The sequence below is a fragment of the Chrysochloris asiatica genome, unplaced genomic scaffold (assembly GCF_000296735.1).
Source record: "Chrysochloris asiatica unplaced genomic scaffold, ChrAsi1.0 scaffold00387, whole genome shotgun sequence".
NCBI classification, from domain to species: domain Eukaryota; kingdom Metazoa; phylum Chordata; class Mammalia; order Afrosoricida; family Chrysochloridae; genus Chrysochloris; species Chrysochloris asiatica.
This window is the reverse complement of record NW_006408905.1, coordinates 557,185-570,799: the sequence shown is the minus strand read 5'-3', so window position 1 is coordinate 570,799 and position 13,615 is coordinate 557,185. Positions and strand designations below refer to the sequence as shown.

Below are 13,615 nucleotides of genomic sequence, written 5' to 3'. Positions count from 1 at the left end.
GCTCCTTGGAGGCTAAGATGGCCAAACTTCATCTCTCATACTTTGGCATATTGTCAGGAGGAACTAGTCACTGGAGAAGGATTTCATGTTTGGTAAGGTGGAGGGTCAGAGAAAAAGAGAAGACCCCCAACGAAATGGAATGGCCAAGTGGCAGCATCAATGGACTCAAGCATGGCAACAATAGTGAGGTTGGCCCATAATGGAGCACTGTTCGTTCCGCTGTGCATATGGTTGCTATGAGTTAGTACTGACTCGATGGTGTCTAACAACAATAACAAATACCAAACTTTTACTGGTTATAGTGTTACACTTATATTCTTTCCGTTTGGCGGTTATCTTTTTACTTTATATTGTTTATTGTTAAATAAAAGTTCTTAATTTTTGTTTGCATGTTGTTGTTGTTGTTAAGTGCTATCTAGTCGGTTCCGACCCATAGCGACCCTATACAGGGTTTCCGAGGGTGTAAATCTTTACGGGAGTAGAAAGCCTCATCTTTTACTTTATATTGTTTATTGTTAAATAAAAGTTCTTAATTTTTGTTTGCATGGTCCAGTTTATTAATTCTTTCTTCTAACATTGGTGCTTTTTATGTGTTTAAAGAAATCCTTCCCTATCTAACATTAGAAAAATATTCCCCTATATTTTCTTCATTAAAAGTTTCTTATGATTTAAATCCTTAATTCATTTAGAATTGATTTTGTATATCCTGTAAGTTAAGGATACAACTTTGTTATTTCTAAATGGATGTTCAGTTGTTTTAGTACCATTTAGTGAATAGTTCTTTCTCTTTTCCCAGTTGGCAATGCTAATTTGTCATATATCAGAGTTTCATTTATGTGTAGGTCTGTTTCTGGACTTTTCACATCCACTGTTCACTTCATACATCCACACTTCAATAGCATTCTATATCATATTTAGCCTTGATAGCAGGTCAAACAACACTCCCTTTATCTTCTTTCAAAACAGTCTTTGCTATTCTTGGCTGTTGTTTTTCCTTATGGAATTTTAATTAGTATTGTATTGAGTCCGTTAGATTAGTTTGGTATTATTTAACATCTTTATGGTACTATCTAGCAATATAGTCTACTTATCCATCATTTAGATATATTTATTCATTGTTTAGGTCTATATGTTATTAATTTATACAAATAGATGAGTTTGGTAAGAACCAAGTAGATTATTTGGTAAGATTAAATGGTAAAAACCATACCATTTTCAATGCTATTATAAATGATGTCTTTCTCAAATTATTTTCTGCCTGGTTATATATGAATGCCACTGATTTCTGTTATATATTGATCTACTCAGCTTCCTTAGTGAATGCGCTTATTAGTTCTAATAATCTGAGTTTCTTTTGAGTTTTTATTTAAACAACCTCTTGATTTCTGAAAAATGGAAGTTGTCTTTATTCCTTTACAATCCCTGTGTCTCAATTTCTTTTTCTTGTCTTCATGCACTAGCTAGGATCTACAATATGGTGTAGAAGAGGTAAATGCTCCCAAAGTTTTCCCAGTAAGACAAGTGTTTACTGTTGGAGTTTCATTAATACACTTTTTAGATTAAAGAAGTTCTCTCCTAGTTAGAAAACAATACTTTAATTTTCCAAGGAATTTATTTTTAATCATATATGGGTATTAAGTTAATTAAATGCTTTTTCTGACTCTGTTGAGGGAATTACAGCATTTTTCTCCTGGATTATGGCCATTAAAAAGACTTCTTTTTATGTGTGTGTGTTTATTAATTTCTGAGTACTTTCAAATGTAGGTTGACAAGGCAAGGTTATGGTAATGATCTGGTATACTTAAATAAAAAGAAAAAGGATGGTTAAGATTTCACTGCCCCACTCAACTTCTTTTGGTTAAGATTTAACTGTCCCTACCTAGCCTCTAGTTTTGCGCCAGACTGCAAAACTGTTTGAACTGCAAGGTCGGTGGTTCAAACTCACCAGCTGCTCCTTGGAAACCCTATACAGGGTCGCTGTGGGTTGGAACCAACTGGATGGCACTTCACAACAACAACTCAGCTTCATTAGCCTTTATTGTTGTTGTTGTTAAGTGCCAGCGAGTTGGTTCCGACCTATAGTGACCCTGTATAGGGTTTCCGAGGAGCAGCTGGTGAGCTTGAACCACTGACCTTGTGGTTCAAACTGACTTTGCAATCCAGCACATTTACCCACAGCGCCACACCAGGACAGCCTTCGGTAAATGGTAAAAGATAAGCAAAAGCAGTTTGGTGATACATTCATTACACATCAGTATATCACAAACTTTCACATCAATGGGAATTGCCTAGGATCTATGCAAAGCCAGGTGAGGCCTCAGGTTCAACATCTCTAACAAACGCCTATTGGTGCTGATTCTACAAGTCCATCAACCACACAGTTAACAAGGGTTTTGTAGCTTGTAAATGACTGAATTTGTTTTCTGAGCCTTTAGCTGATAGACTGTGCCTCAGATTGCAAAGGAGAACACATTACATCCAGAGAATAGGGAAATCATGAAAATTCAATTAGAAAGTGTTACTTTGACCAGCATTAACCTTAACTGGCTACTACTCGCCATGACAATTTCTCCATTAGGATATTAACTGTTTCATCTCCCCTCTTCTGTCTGCCCTCTGTAGCTTGATGTTGTTGGGGACAGTGCTGTGGATGAATTTGAAAAGCAAAGGCCAAGCAGAAAACAGAAAAGTTTAGGACTTCTGTGCCAGAAGTTTCTAGCTCGCTACCCAAGTTATCCCTTGTCAACCGAGAAAACTACTATCTCCCTAGATGAAGTTGCTGTCAGTCTCGGTATGTATCATCCACTTCCCTGGAGGCCTGTCTCCAGATGGAGTGGGAACTGATTTCCGTGGGGAGGCCTCAGGTAGATCTTTATTTTCTCTTTTTCAAACAAAGACTTGGTCCTCCACAGGGGTGAAGACAAAGGAGCAGGTAGATCTTCCTCAGTCATCAAATTTCTTTTCATTCTGCATAGAATTCCAGGGACCCTTCTAGACTAAAGTGGGGGTTTTAAAATTTTTAATATTTTTATGAAGCAGTTTTTACGACAGACACATTATGAGTTAAGATCTCATTTTTATTTTATCTCAGGCATACTGAAAATGATTTAGTAATCTATTTATTTTTAATAATGCTTCCAGGAGTTAAGAACTGGTTTTATTTCTTTTATAAAGCAAGATTTGAGAGCACAAGAGAATTATGTTTGAAGCCATGTATCATATTGACAGCTAGCCTGCTAAACACATCTAGATGTAACTCAGATAGTTCAGTCTTGTAATAAAGAGGGATACATGTGTTCACATGGCATGGGTGTGGAATGTGGGACTATGTGTAGCTGTAAATATATATACAGGAGCTTGAGAATAGAGACCCCTAGTGGGCATGTTTTCATGATGAACATATTGTTAACAGTCATAGAGCAAAAATCACCGTGGTTTGTAGTTGACTCAGGATATCCCCTAAAAATAAAGGGTTTAATGTACAAAACCCAAAAGAAAAACCAAACCAACACTCATAGTGACCCTATAACACAGAGCAGAACTGCCCCATGGGGTTTCCAAGGCTGGTAAGCTTTTCTGAAGCTGACTGCCAAATTTGTGGGTTCAGATCTCCAAACTTTTGGCTAGAGTGCTTAACAACTGGACCACCGGGGCTCCTAAAAAGAAAAAAAAGTTCTGAAGAAATCAGCCAAATAGTTTTTATAGTAGATTATATTTTTAGTTTGTTTATTAGTTTTCTTCTCACAGCCCAGAGAAGTGTGCCACAGTAGGTGGCTGTCAATGGGAATTATTCAAGCTGACGACAAAGAAGATTTTTGTTTTCAGAAGCTGAGGCCATGAGGAGGCAGTGGGTTGTGATGGCATGACAGGGCTAAGTTTGGGTCAAATAGGACTAAATTTGAAGTTCAGTTCCCCAAATTACAGAGAGACCTTGGGAAAGTTCACTTTTTCTCCTCTCTGAAATACTCACTGTAACACTGATCTTGCTGAGACTTAGTAGGAAGATTTGGAGAGAGTATCAGTCAAGTGCCTGACTCAGTGCCTCACATGAGGAACTCTTATTATTATGTGGGACAGTTTCTACTCGGCTCTTAGTAGATCGTTCCCATCCCTTCCCTGTGTAACCTAGGAGGAAAGAATAGGGTGCTAAGTGTAGGGAGCCTTTTTGGAACCCAGAAGTAGAATTCAGTATTTTAACACCAGAGCCAGTAAAATAAGGAAAAGTGAGCCACACAGAAGCACAGTATATATTTGTTGAGTGCCAATGAGTCAGTTGTAAATCATAGCAACCTAGTATCGGGTTTCAAGGAATAGCTGGTGGGTTTGAACCACCACCCTTACGGTTAGCAGTCCAATAATTATCATACAGCACCACACCAGCTATAGAGGCAGTTTAAAGAGCAGGATCCTCACAGTGCTTTTACTTTAGATGTTGTCATTGTGTGCCATCCAGTCAATTCCAACTCATAGTGACCCCATAGGTCAAGAGTAGAACTGCCCCATGAGGCTTCCTAGTCTGTACATTTTGACCAGTGCAGATTGTCAGGTCTTTTATACAGAGCAGCTGATGAGTTTGAAGCGCCAAGCTTTCGATTAGTAGCTGAGCACATAGCCAGTGTATCACCAGGGCTGTTTTACAGTGGACGAGGGTCAAACAGTAGGTCATCCAGAGTATCCTCAATGGGGTTCATGAAGTCAACTTTCTCCATTTACCTGAATTTCATCACTGATGTCAGTGCAGAAGGCAAACAATTAGATGTTGAAAGGCTGTGTTACTTGTAGCAGACAGTACAGAGAAGTGGAACCCTTCTCTGCAGATCCCCATGCTAGGCTCCAGGAGCAGGACTCCAGAGATATTGACAGCAGCTCCCCTTTCCCTCCTGATTGCCCATTTCTGCCAAATGCATGGCAGGGTCTTCTACTGGGAACTGTTTCAGAGATGCCCTTCTCTTGGAATTAAACCTAAATTCACTGCTACATCTCAGGTTACAAGGTGGTGGTGCTGTGTCTTTGAGACAGTCCTGACTCCTAATGCCTGAGTCCTAGTGTGACTGTAGGTTAATGCTCTGGACTACAAGGTTGGTTTGAACCACAAGGTTGGTGGTTAATGCTCACCAGCTGCTCCTTGGAAACCCTGTACATGGTCACCATGAGTTGGAACCAACTCAATGGTACTTAACAACAAAAATAACATAGGGTTACCAAGACTGTAAATCTTTATGGGAGTAGGAAAGCCTCAGCTTTCTCCCAAGGAGCAACTGGTAGATTCAAACGGTTGACATTGTGGTTAGCATCCCAACTTGTAATCTGCTATGCTACCAGGGCTCCTGCAAGTTACAAGGTATACTTCTTTTATCCAAGGATGATTGCATTGTTTCTTGGATTCTTGTGCCCTGGAAGCAGCAGATTGATATTGTAGGTAAGAAGTAAAAGAACTGAGTGTGACCTTAGCAAAGGGAAAATAACATGGCCTCTAGGCAACTATTTTATTAGGCTGAGAGAGGTTCTTGATAAAACCCTGTCAGGGACTAAGGGAAGCATGGTGACAACTGGTAAATCCTTGATGGCGTAACTAATACCATGACTAGGATTAATAGGATTACCTTGGTACAAAAGAGAAAGATGGCTGAATGCCAGAGAAAATCTTCCTAACAAAAGAAATCCCCAAAGTAACCTGTAGGTCTTAAGACCTGTGAAATGGAACTTTCTAGTGTACCAGCCAACAGTTAAACTCAGTTCAGATGGCAAAGACTAGTGATGAAGCAGGCAAGCTGCTGCCACATTTGTCTTCAGTAACACCGCCTTTAGACATTTTCATTGGACATATTAAGCTTAACACTTTACTCTCCAAGCTGTCTAGCCACTACGTGGAGACTTAAAGGCTTCTATCAAATAGATAACAAAATAGGCATATGGGGTATCTCAGTTGCAGTCACATGATATTTCTAAGGGAATGGTTTATAGAGTATTGTACTCTAAACAAGATGGGTTAATATGTGCAGACAGATGAGGACTAGGTGGTTCTGGACAAGGACTGATGACTGCTCCTGCCATCATTTCCCAGGAGGCATCTAGCCCTGCAGCCTAACTTCTGATAGTGAAAAGCTCTCAGAGTCATGAACTGAAATGTCCCAGTTGACTGAAATACCCTTTCATGCATGTGATAGAACTTCCCTCTCAGCTCCAAAGTTTTCATTGTTGTTTGGTATGTTTATTATATTAAATCTTTGAGGGGCCTAAAGCTATTTTCTCTGAGTCTACCCTGATTATATTACAGCTCCTGGCAAGTGAGCCTAAAGGGCATCTTAGTAGGATTTCTGGGCGATGGCTGCAGGCCTTTGTTTGGGATGCTTAGATGAGAGCAGAGGTGGCCAGTGGATTCCAATGCCTTAGGGCCTGTTGCTCAACTGGATGAGTCACAGATGTGAGAGTTGTTAAATTGCTTTCTAATGTAACCTCTTATTCTAGCAAGAATTGCAGGTATCTTCAGTGCCAAGCAAAAAATGTTTTCAGAATCATACAATAGTGTAAGTGTAGATACATTTATTGGAAATGCTTTACATATATTTAATCTTCATCCTTTTCTGAGAGAAATATGAAGGCACAGAAAGGGAAAGTAACTTGTCACATGTAACCACTGTAAATATTGTTGGTAAATTTGATGATAGCTCACAATCCTAGCTGTTTGAGGATGTTGGGAGGATGGGTAAGAACTTGACGGACTTCCTAGAGTCTCTGTGTTTCACTTTGAGCTGCCTGACAGTATATGTGAGGGGAGCACAGAGAGAAGAGCTCTGAGGAACGAAAGGAGAGGCCGGTGTTGCCCAATCCTATTTTCAGCTTCTTTCAGCAACCTGAGGCCACTTCTTCAAAATGGGAGAAAACATCCACTCCTCTTTTTTCCTTACTAGACCATAAAAGAAAGTTAACAAGGTAGTTTATTCCAGTGAAGGGTAATAGTGTTCAGTAATGAGGTGTCTGTTTATTGTATAGTTTGCTACAAATAAAGATCAGTTATCCATCTCCATTAGGAACACATATGTTGTTCAATGCCATCAGACTTGATGCACTAAAATGTTTATGTGGTTTGCCTAACAGGTCTAAAGAAACATTGCTATGCTGTTGATGAAACATAGATGGAACTATCATCCATCTCTAGACAGATGTGTCATCCTATATCTTACCGGGTTTTGGATCCCAGGAACTCAGACAAATAATTTCTGTTGCTTGCTTCCTTACAGGTTGAATTGGTTGAGGAACCACACTTGCTGGGCATTGCATTGGGCATCATACAAAGTAGTTACTTCCTGGCTCTCAGGGAATTCACACTCAAAAATGTTCATCTGCATGTTGTCTGTTGGTTTCTGCTTTTGAAACAGGCGTTGAAAGGAGACGTATCTATGACATTGTAAATGTGCTGGAGTCACTACAACTGGTCACCCGGGTGGCCAAGAATCAGTATGGTTGGCATGGACGTCACAGCCTGCCAAAAACCCTGAGGAACCTCCAGAGACTAGGTGAAGAGCAGAAATATGAAGAGCAGATGGCATACCTCCAACAGAGAGAGCTAGACCTGATGGATTATAAATTTGGAGAGCGCAAAAAAGATGGCTATCCCGATTCCCAGGACCAACCATTATTGGATTTCTCTGAATCCGACTATCCCTCTTGTGAGTGCATTATAAAAACATGACTATGGCAGAGAATGTGCTATTCTCTTCTGAAGAGATTATTACTAAGATGGAAAGTGTCAGACTGACAACCCTGGAGGAAGGTGCCCTCTTATTCTCGATCCTGAGAAAGGGAGACAGATGGCTCCCCAATTGGGCTGCCCTGTCAACCTCATGTAAAGGGTAGCTAGTGGCACTTCACTGGGGATTTGCTGGTTTGGGACCATAGATCACTAAGAGTACTTCTTGTTCAGACTGACAACCCCTTGCTGCTTTCTTTTTGTCAGTCTTTAACTAAAGGTTTCTTTGAAAGAAGTAATCTTTCAAAAACCACTTTTTAAAAATCGCATTTTGGAGTGGATTACTTAGAAAAGAGCTTTTTATCCAAAAATGTTGACTTGGAGAGAAATCCCTGCTTTCGTTTGATGTGGATATGTTTTGTACTTTTTTTGTTGTCCCTTGTCCTCACCTTCACTTTCTGTTTTCCTTCTGTTTTAGCGATTGGTCGTCATCATTCTTCCCGTCCTTCTTATTGCTAAGATGATTAAAAAGTACAAGTATCACGCACATTTCACTTGCAAATATCAGAAATGGAAAGAATGGTGGGCCTGGTTTTCATTAGCTTCACTGCCTCATGCCTTTTAGTTCCACCCCATGAGCCAGTATTTATCCTAATAACCGGAGGAGACAGCCATCTGTCGGGGATGCTTGGCCTGTCATCCACATCTCATCAGCGTCTCCCATTTATTTCTAGTGCACTTACTCTCCTACTTGGGAAGAGAATTGGAGGCGGTAGGCATCAACTGTGTGTAGTGTATATTCTAGATGTGAATACAGAGAAGTGAAAATGGAATCCCTGCCTGTGAGGGAAGAGTTGTTGTTCCGAAAACAAGCAGGATGTTCTGATTCCTGCTCTGTCCTTTTATTCCTCTGCATTGATCTTTTCAAAAAGTCACTTTGAGACGACTGCGTTATGGCCTGTATTATAGGGAGTGTGAGTATAAAGCATTAACAGAAGTTTAAAATATGCATTTCAGAGTTTGTGCCTACTGCAGAGGAATTGTATGAGCCACTAGAAATCCAGTCGTACTTCTTTATGAACTGACTGTTGTGTGTGTCCAAATAAGTTTCTGCCTGTAACAAGGATGGTCTTTCCATCTGGTGGTTTCAAAGCTAGATTGTGCCAGCAAACTGTAAGCAGAGTCTTCATGATGGTAAATGATATGTTTTGATACTTTTGTTTTATTCCCTTTGTAGCATCTGCAAATAGTAGAAAAGACAAATCTTTAAGAATTATGAGCCAGAAATTTGTTATGCTATTCCTCGTATCCAAAACCAAGATTGTTACTCTTGATGTGGCTGCCAAAATACTGATAGAAGAAAGCCAAGATACTCCGGATCATAGTAAATTTAAAAGTAAGAATCTTCACCTGTGTCCATTTTAACAACACAAAAAGGGTAGAATTTCATCTGTTGATATTTCTGCCTGAGAATTGAAACATTTTTTTAAAAATTATTTGGTGAATTACACTTCTTCCCTGTCGAAATTCTTCCTGCATTTCTAAAGGTTACTGCTGTCTTGTTAGTTGCCACTGAGTCAACTGCAATTGATTGTGAACTTCTGTACAGCAGGATGAAACATTGCCAAGCCATGCATCATCCTCACAGTGACCAGCATATTTGAGCCCATAGCTGTGCCTACTATGCCAATCCATCCCACCAAGAATCTTGTGACCCTTGACTTCACCAAACATAATGCCTTTGTCTAGCACTTGACACACACACTCCCGCCTCCCACCCAAATTATGTCTCCAAAGTCAGACCATTGTTATGTTGTGGTTAATATTCCATGAAAAAGGTTTTCATTTGCTGAATTGGGGAAATAAATTTCCAAGCCTTTCTTCCTAGCCTCTCAGTATAGATGCTCCACTGAAACCTGTCCACCCTGGGCAGCCCTGCTGATATTTGGGGTATTGGAGGCATAGTTTCCAGATAGCACATAGCAACACATCAGTCAGCACAGCACTGCAAACTGACAGATGCTGGTTGATGCGAGAAGTTAAATCACCTGCTAGAATTCCCATTAGAGCTCATCAGGTGCTTTTCCTTGGGCAATCAGGAAGGATATGAGCTATCTTGCATTTCTCGTTAGTATCACTGCTTCCAAGAAGGAATGTCTGAGTTTTCTTTCCCCTTTTCTCTCTGCCCCCTGCATACTCCTCTGAAGGGTGGAGATGAAAGTTGTCAAAGGTAAGAACAGGGCAGGGTAGGGAGGCGGGACATGGCTCCTGGACAAAGGAGAGACTTTCTGGGTACCACACCCAGTGCATCTACCTTTTCTGCCAGAGCACAGATAATGAGCCAGATGTCTCCAGTTTGCTGATAGTTCTTTCAAACCTTGGGAAGTCAGGAGCGCAACATTCTCTAGCTTTTTCTCTTCCCAGCTAGAATTACAGCCACCCTGTGGGGGAAATGGCTAGATAAAATTTGGCCCTGTCAGGATTGGAAAGAAAGCCGCATTAAGAGCGGTTACTCCATTTCTGACCAAAGATCAAAGCTCCTCTACTTGATTTTAGTCCTAAAGTCAAGGAGGTTTCTTACTTTCAAATTGGTCTCTTGAGTAGAAAATACTTTATGGTCATAGTCTCACTTATTTGTGTGTTATTCTCTTCCAAGAGTCTCTTCTAGTTTGTGCATTTTCAAATATCTTCCCTAAACCCTCGTAGGATTCAGGGAATGCTTCCTACCCCGTGACTGAGTGGCTAGGATGCCAAAATTTGGGGTGAGGAATTACCTACCTGCCTTTTGCAACTGTACCTCGTGCCCTTGAGTCCCAGCCATCCTGTGCCCAGTAATGCAGCCTCTGCAGGAAGCTCTGGAGACCCCTGTCATTTTCACAGGCCGGCTGATGCTGATGACGTGAGCTCCTGCTGGGAGAAACTCAGGCGGGGTCAGCATGTGCCATGCCACATATCAGAATTAGTTACTAAGACTTTAATTATAGCCCACTGCCCTTCTCTCCCTTGGTAGTTTTGCAATTCCAGCACACCCTGCTTGTCACCAGTTACATCTTGTAAGAGGTGTGAAGTCGTGGAAATGGAAGGACACACTGACCTTCCCTTAGTATCTGTCTAGATACATCAGCTATATACACCTGTGAGATTTCAAGATTAAGCCACTGGTCTCTGCATGTCACCTCGTTGCTTTCTGCTTGATGTTTATACAATAACCTAGAAAAGTTACCTATCACATAAGCTTAAATGTTATGGTGTCAGGAACAGCATAATTATAAATGTGCCTTGTATCTTCAAGCAAAGGTACGACGCCTCTATGACATAGCCAATGTTCTGACCAGCTTGGCCCTGATAAAGAAAGTGCATGTAACTGAAGAACGAGGTCGTAAACCAGCCTTCAAATGGATTGGACCAGTGGACTTCAATACCAGTGGTAAGGCAGTAAGCTTGTCCTGTTTATCTATCATCCCAAATTACTGTTTTCAAGATATACATATTGCACAGTGAGACTGATTTATCTTTGGTTCCCATGTTGTTCTTAGTTGTCATCACCTCATGGTGACCCACTGCATAGTGAGATCAAAGCATTGTCATCCATAGTGTTTTCAATGGCAGATTTTTTTGGAAGTGGACTACCAAATCTTTCCCTTTTTTGTCTGTTTCAGTAGGGAAACTCTGCAGAAGATTTTTTAAAAGGTTACAAGTGTTATAGTTTTAGTAAACTAGAGTTGTTATATGCCTTGAAGTCTTGGAAACCTATTCATATAGAGTTTCCAAGAGTGACTGGTGGGTTTGAACTACTGGTAACTTGCAGTTACTAATCCTGTGTTATCCTACAGTACCACCAGCCTACAGTGTATTGTTGTTAAGTGCCATCCTGTTAGTTCTGATTCATAGCAATTTCCATGGAGCGGCTGGTGGATTTAAAGTACAGACCTCATGATTAGCAGTCCAGTGCTTATCCTACAAGGCCACACCAGGACTCCAGGTGTGCTTAATTCACAGGTAATGTCTGAGCAATCAGGAACTGGATCCTACCACACATTTAGCTGGGCTGCTTGTGGGAAAAAAACAAAGTTATTTTTAAATTAGATTTACAATATTGGTGCTATTGGTATAAATTTGTGCTGCTTAAACCAAGTTTATAAAAGACATAGTTCTTCATCTCTCGGCACACATTATTCACTTAGGATATAGATGAAACCACTTAAAATTTAAGTACAAATAATTCAACCCAGCAAGTACTTATTGATTGTGAACTGTGTACCAATTACTATGCTAAATGCCATGAGAGATTTAAAGACTTAAAGATATGTGTGACACAGTGTCTGCCTGTAGGAAACATACAACTTTGCCATTTCCTGCTTCTCTATCTTGGGCTTCTATTCTTTTCAGTCTCTCTTCTCCTTGACTTCTCCACAGAAAACTATTCTACTCAACCTTAAAGAACTGGCTCAAATGTCCATTCCTTCATGAAGTTTTCCCTGACTACCCAAAGATGACTCATCTGAATTAGTGCAATTCGGTATTACATTTGTGCTGTTGGTGTTGTGGTTGACATGTTTGTGGCTGGAGACATTTTTTATTCATCTTTGATTACCCCACCCAGAGCTCTACTAGCATATTAGTTGATTAATGATGAACTTCTGCTGAAGGTGGAAAATTAGCACACATCTGAAAATTGGAGAGCCGGACAGAATAGTACTGGCTCCGCAGGAATTCAGAGAAAATGTAGGTTGAGTTATGATGAAATTAGGGGTTTTGCAAGGATAGGGAGCCTTCCAGTTGAAGTATCAGCATAGGTAAGAACGAATTTGGTATTTTGGGGAGACCAGCCATTCTGATGAAAATGGAGAGGATTGGGTAGAAAATATTGAGAAATAAGATGTGGTTTATTAGTACCACATGTTGAACAACCTCAAAACCAAAGCCAAGTAATAAGGATTCGATGTAAAAGGTAGAAGAGAACAAAGACTTAGGAGATGGTACCACTGAAGAAAATCAGAAAACTAGTGTAGTGGGTTATGCAATGAGCCACAACCTACTAGCTCGGGGACTCAAGCCCACCAACTGTTCTGCAGGAGAAAGATGATGCGCTCTGTTCCTGGAAAGATATTTCGTCTTGGAATCCCCACGGGGAAGCTCTACTCTGTCCTAGAAAGTCACTATGAATTGGAAGCAACTGGTCACCAGTGGGTTGGAAAAGGAGAAACTGGTGTTTTTAAGACTGAAGAGTTCGTGTATTTTTGCATGACCAATTGAGAGAGCTTAGATCTGTCAAGGGAAGAAGGACTTGGAGCCACAGTGTATCTCATTAGTGTATCACCAACTTCAGAATGTCCTGGAACGTTTGGTTACATTCAGGCATCTGGACCACATTGTAAGGAGACAGGAACCTGGATTTTTGTCAAGTTCCTGTCATGATTCTTTTGTACACTAAAATTTAACCTTTTGAGTTGTTTATAAAAAGTAGATTTGAATAAAAAGTCTCAGATGTATGCCCCACTATAAGCTACTGTGTAATTACCATTTCCTGTGCCCTTCATCCCTTCTTGTAGGCCCATGTATTTGTTGCTTGATGGCAGATGATGTATTCGTTCAGCTAAAGTCTTTATTTTGCCTTTGTTTTTGAGACACTTTCACTTGAGCAAAGGCTGACAAGGTGATTTTGTTTTTCAGTCCTTTAAAGAAGTTGTTCCACTGTCTTCTAACTTTTGTTAGAACAGTTTGTTTTGTTCCTGCAAGAAATCTACTGAAACCCTGTTTTATTTGTAACATCTTTTTTTTCCTGGTTGCTTTTAAGGTTTTCTCTTTATGACTGGTTTAAAGCATTTTGATTATGATATTACTTGATGTGTGCCCGGATTGTATCCTTTCACTATAGCTTTTCAGTCTGTATGCTGAGCAAATAATCTGAGAGGCTGGATTGTA

General features: G+C 40.3%; 1 protein-coding gene across 1 annotated transcript in view; it reads left to right on the top strand.

Annotated features, from left to right (window-relative positions):
• Positions 1-13,615, top strand: part of E2F7 (E2F transcription factor 7) — a 59,461-nt gene that overhangs the window by 27,854 nt on the left and 17,992 nt on the right. Inside the window, exons 3-6 of the mRNA XM_006876517.1 lie at positions 2,623-2,791; positions 7,380-7,670; positions 8,928-9,086; positions 10,983-11,117. Of these exons, the coding sequence (XP_006876579.1) occupies positions 2,623-2,791; positions 7,380-7,670; positions 8,928-9,086; positions 10,983-11,117 (754 nt within the window). The remainder of the gene's footprint in view (positions 1-2,622; positions 2,792-7,379; positions 7,671-8,927; positions 9,087-10,982; positions 11,118-13,615) is intronic.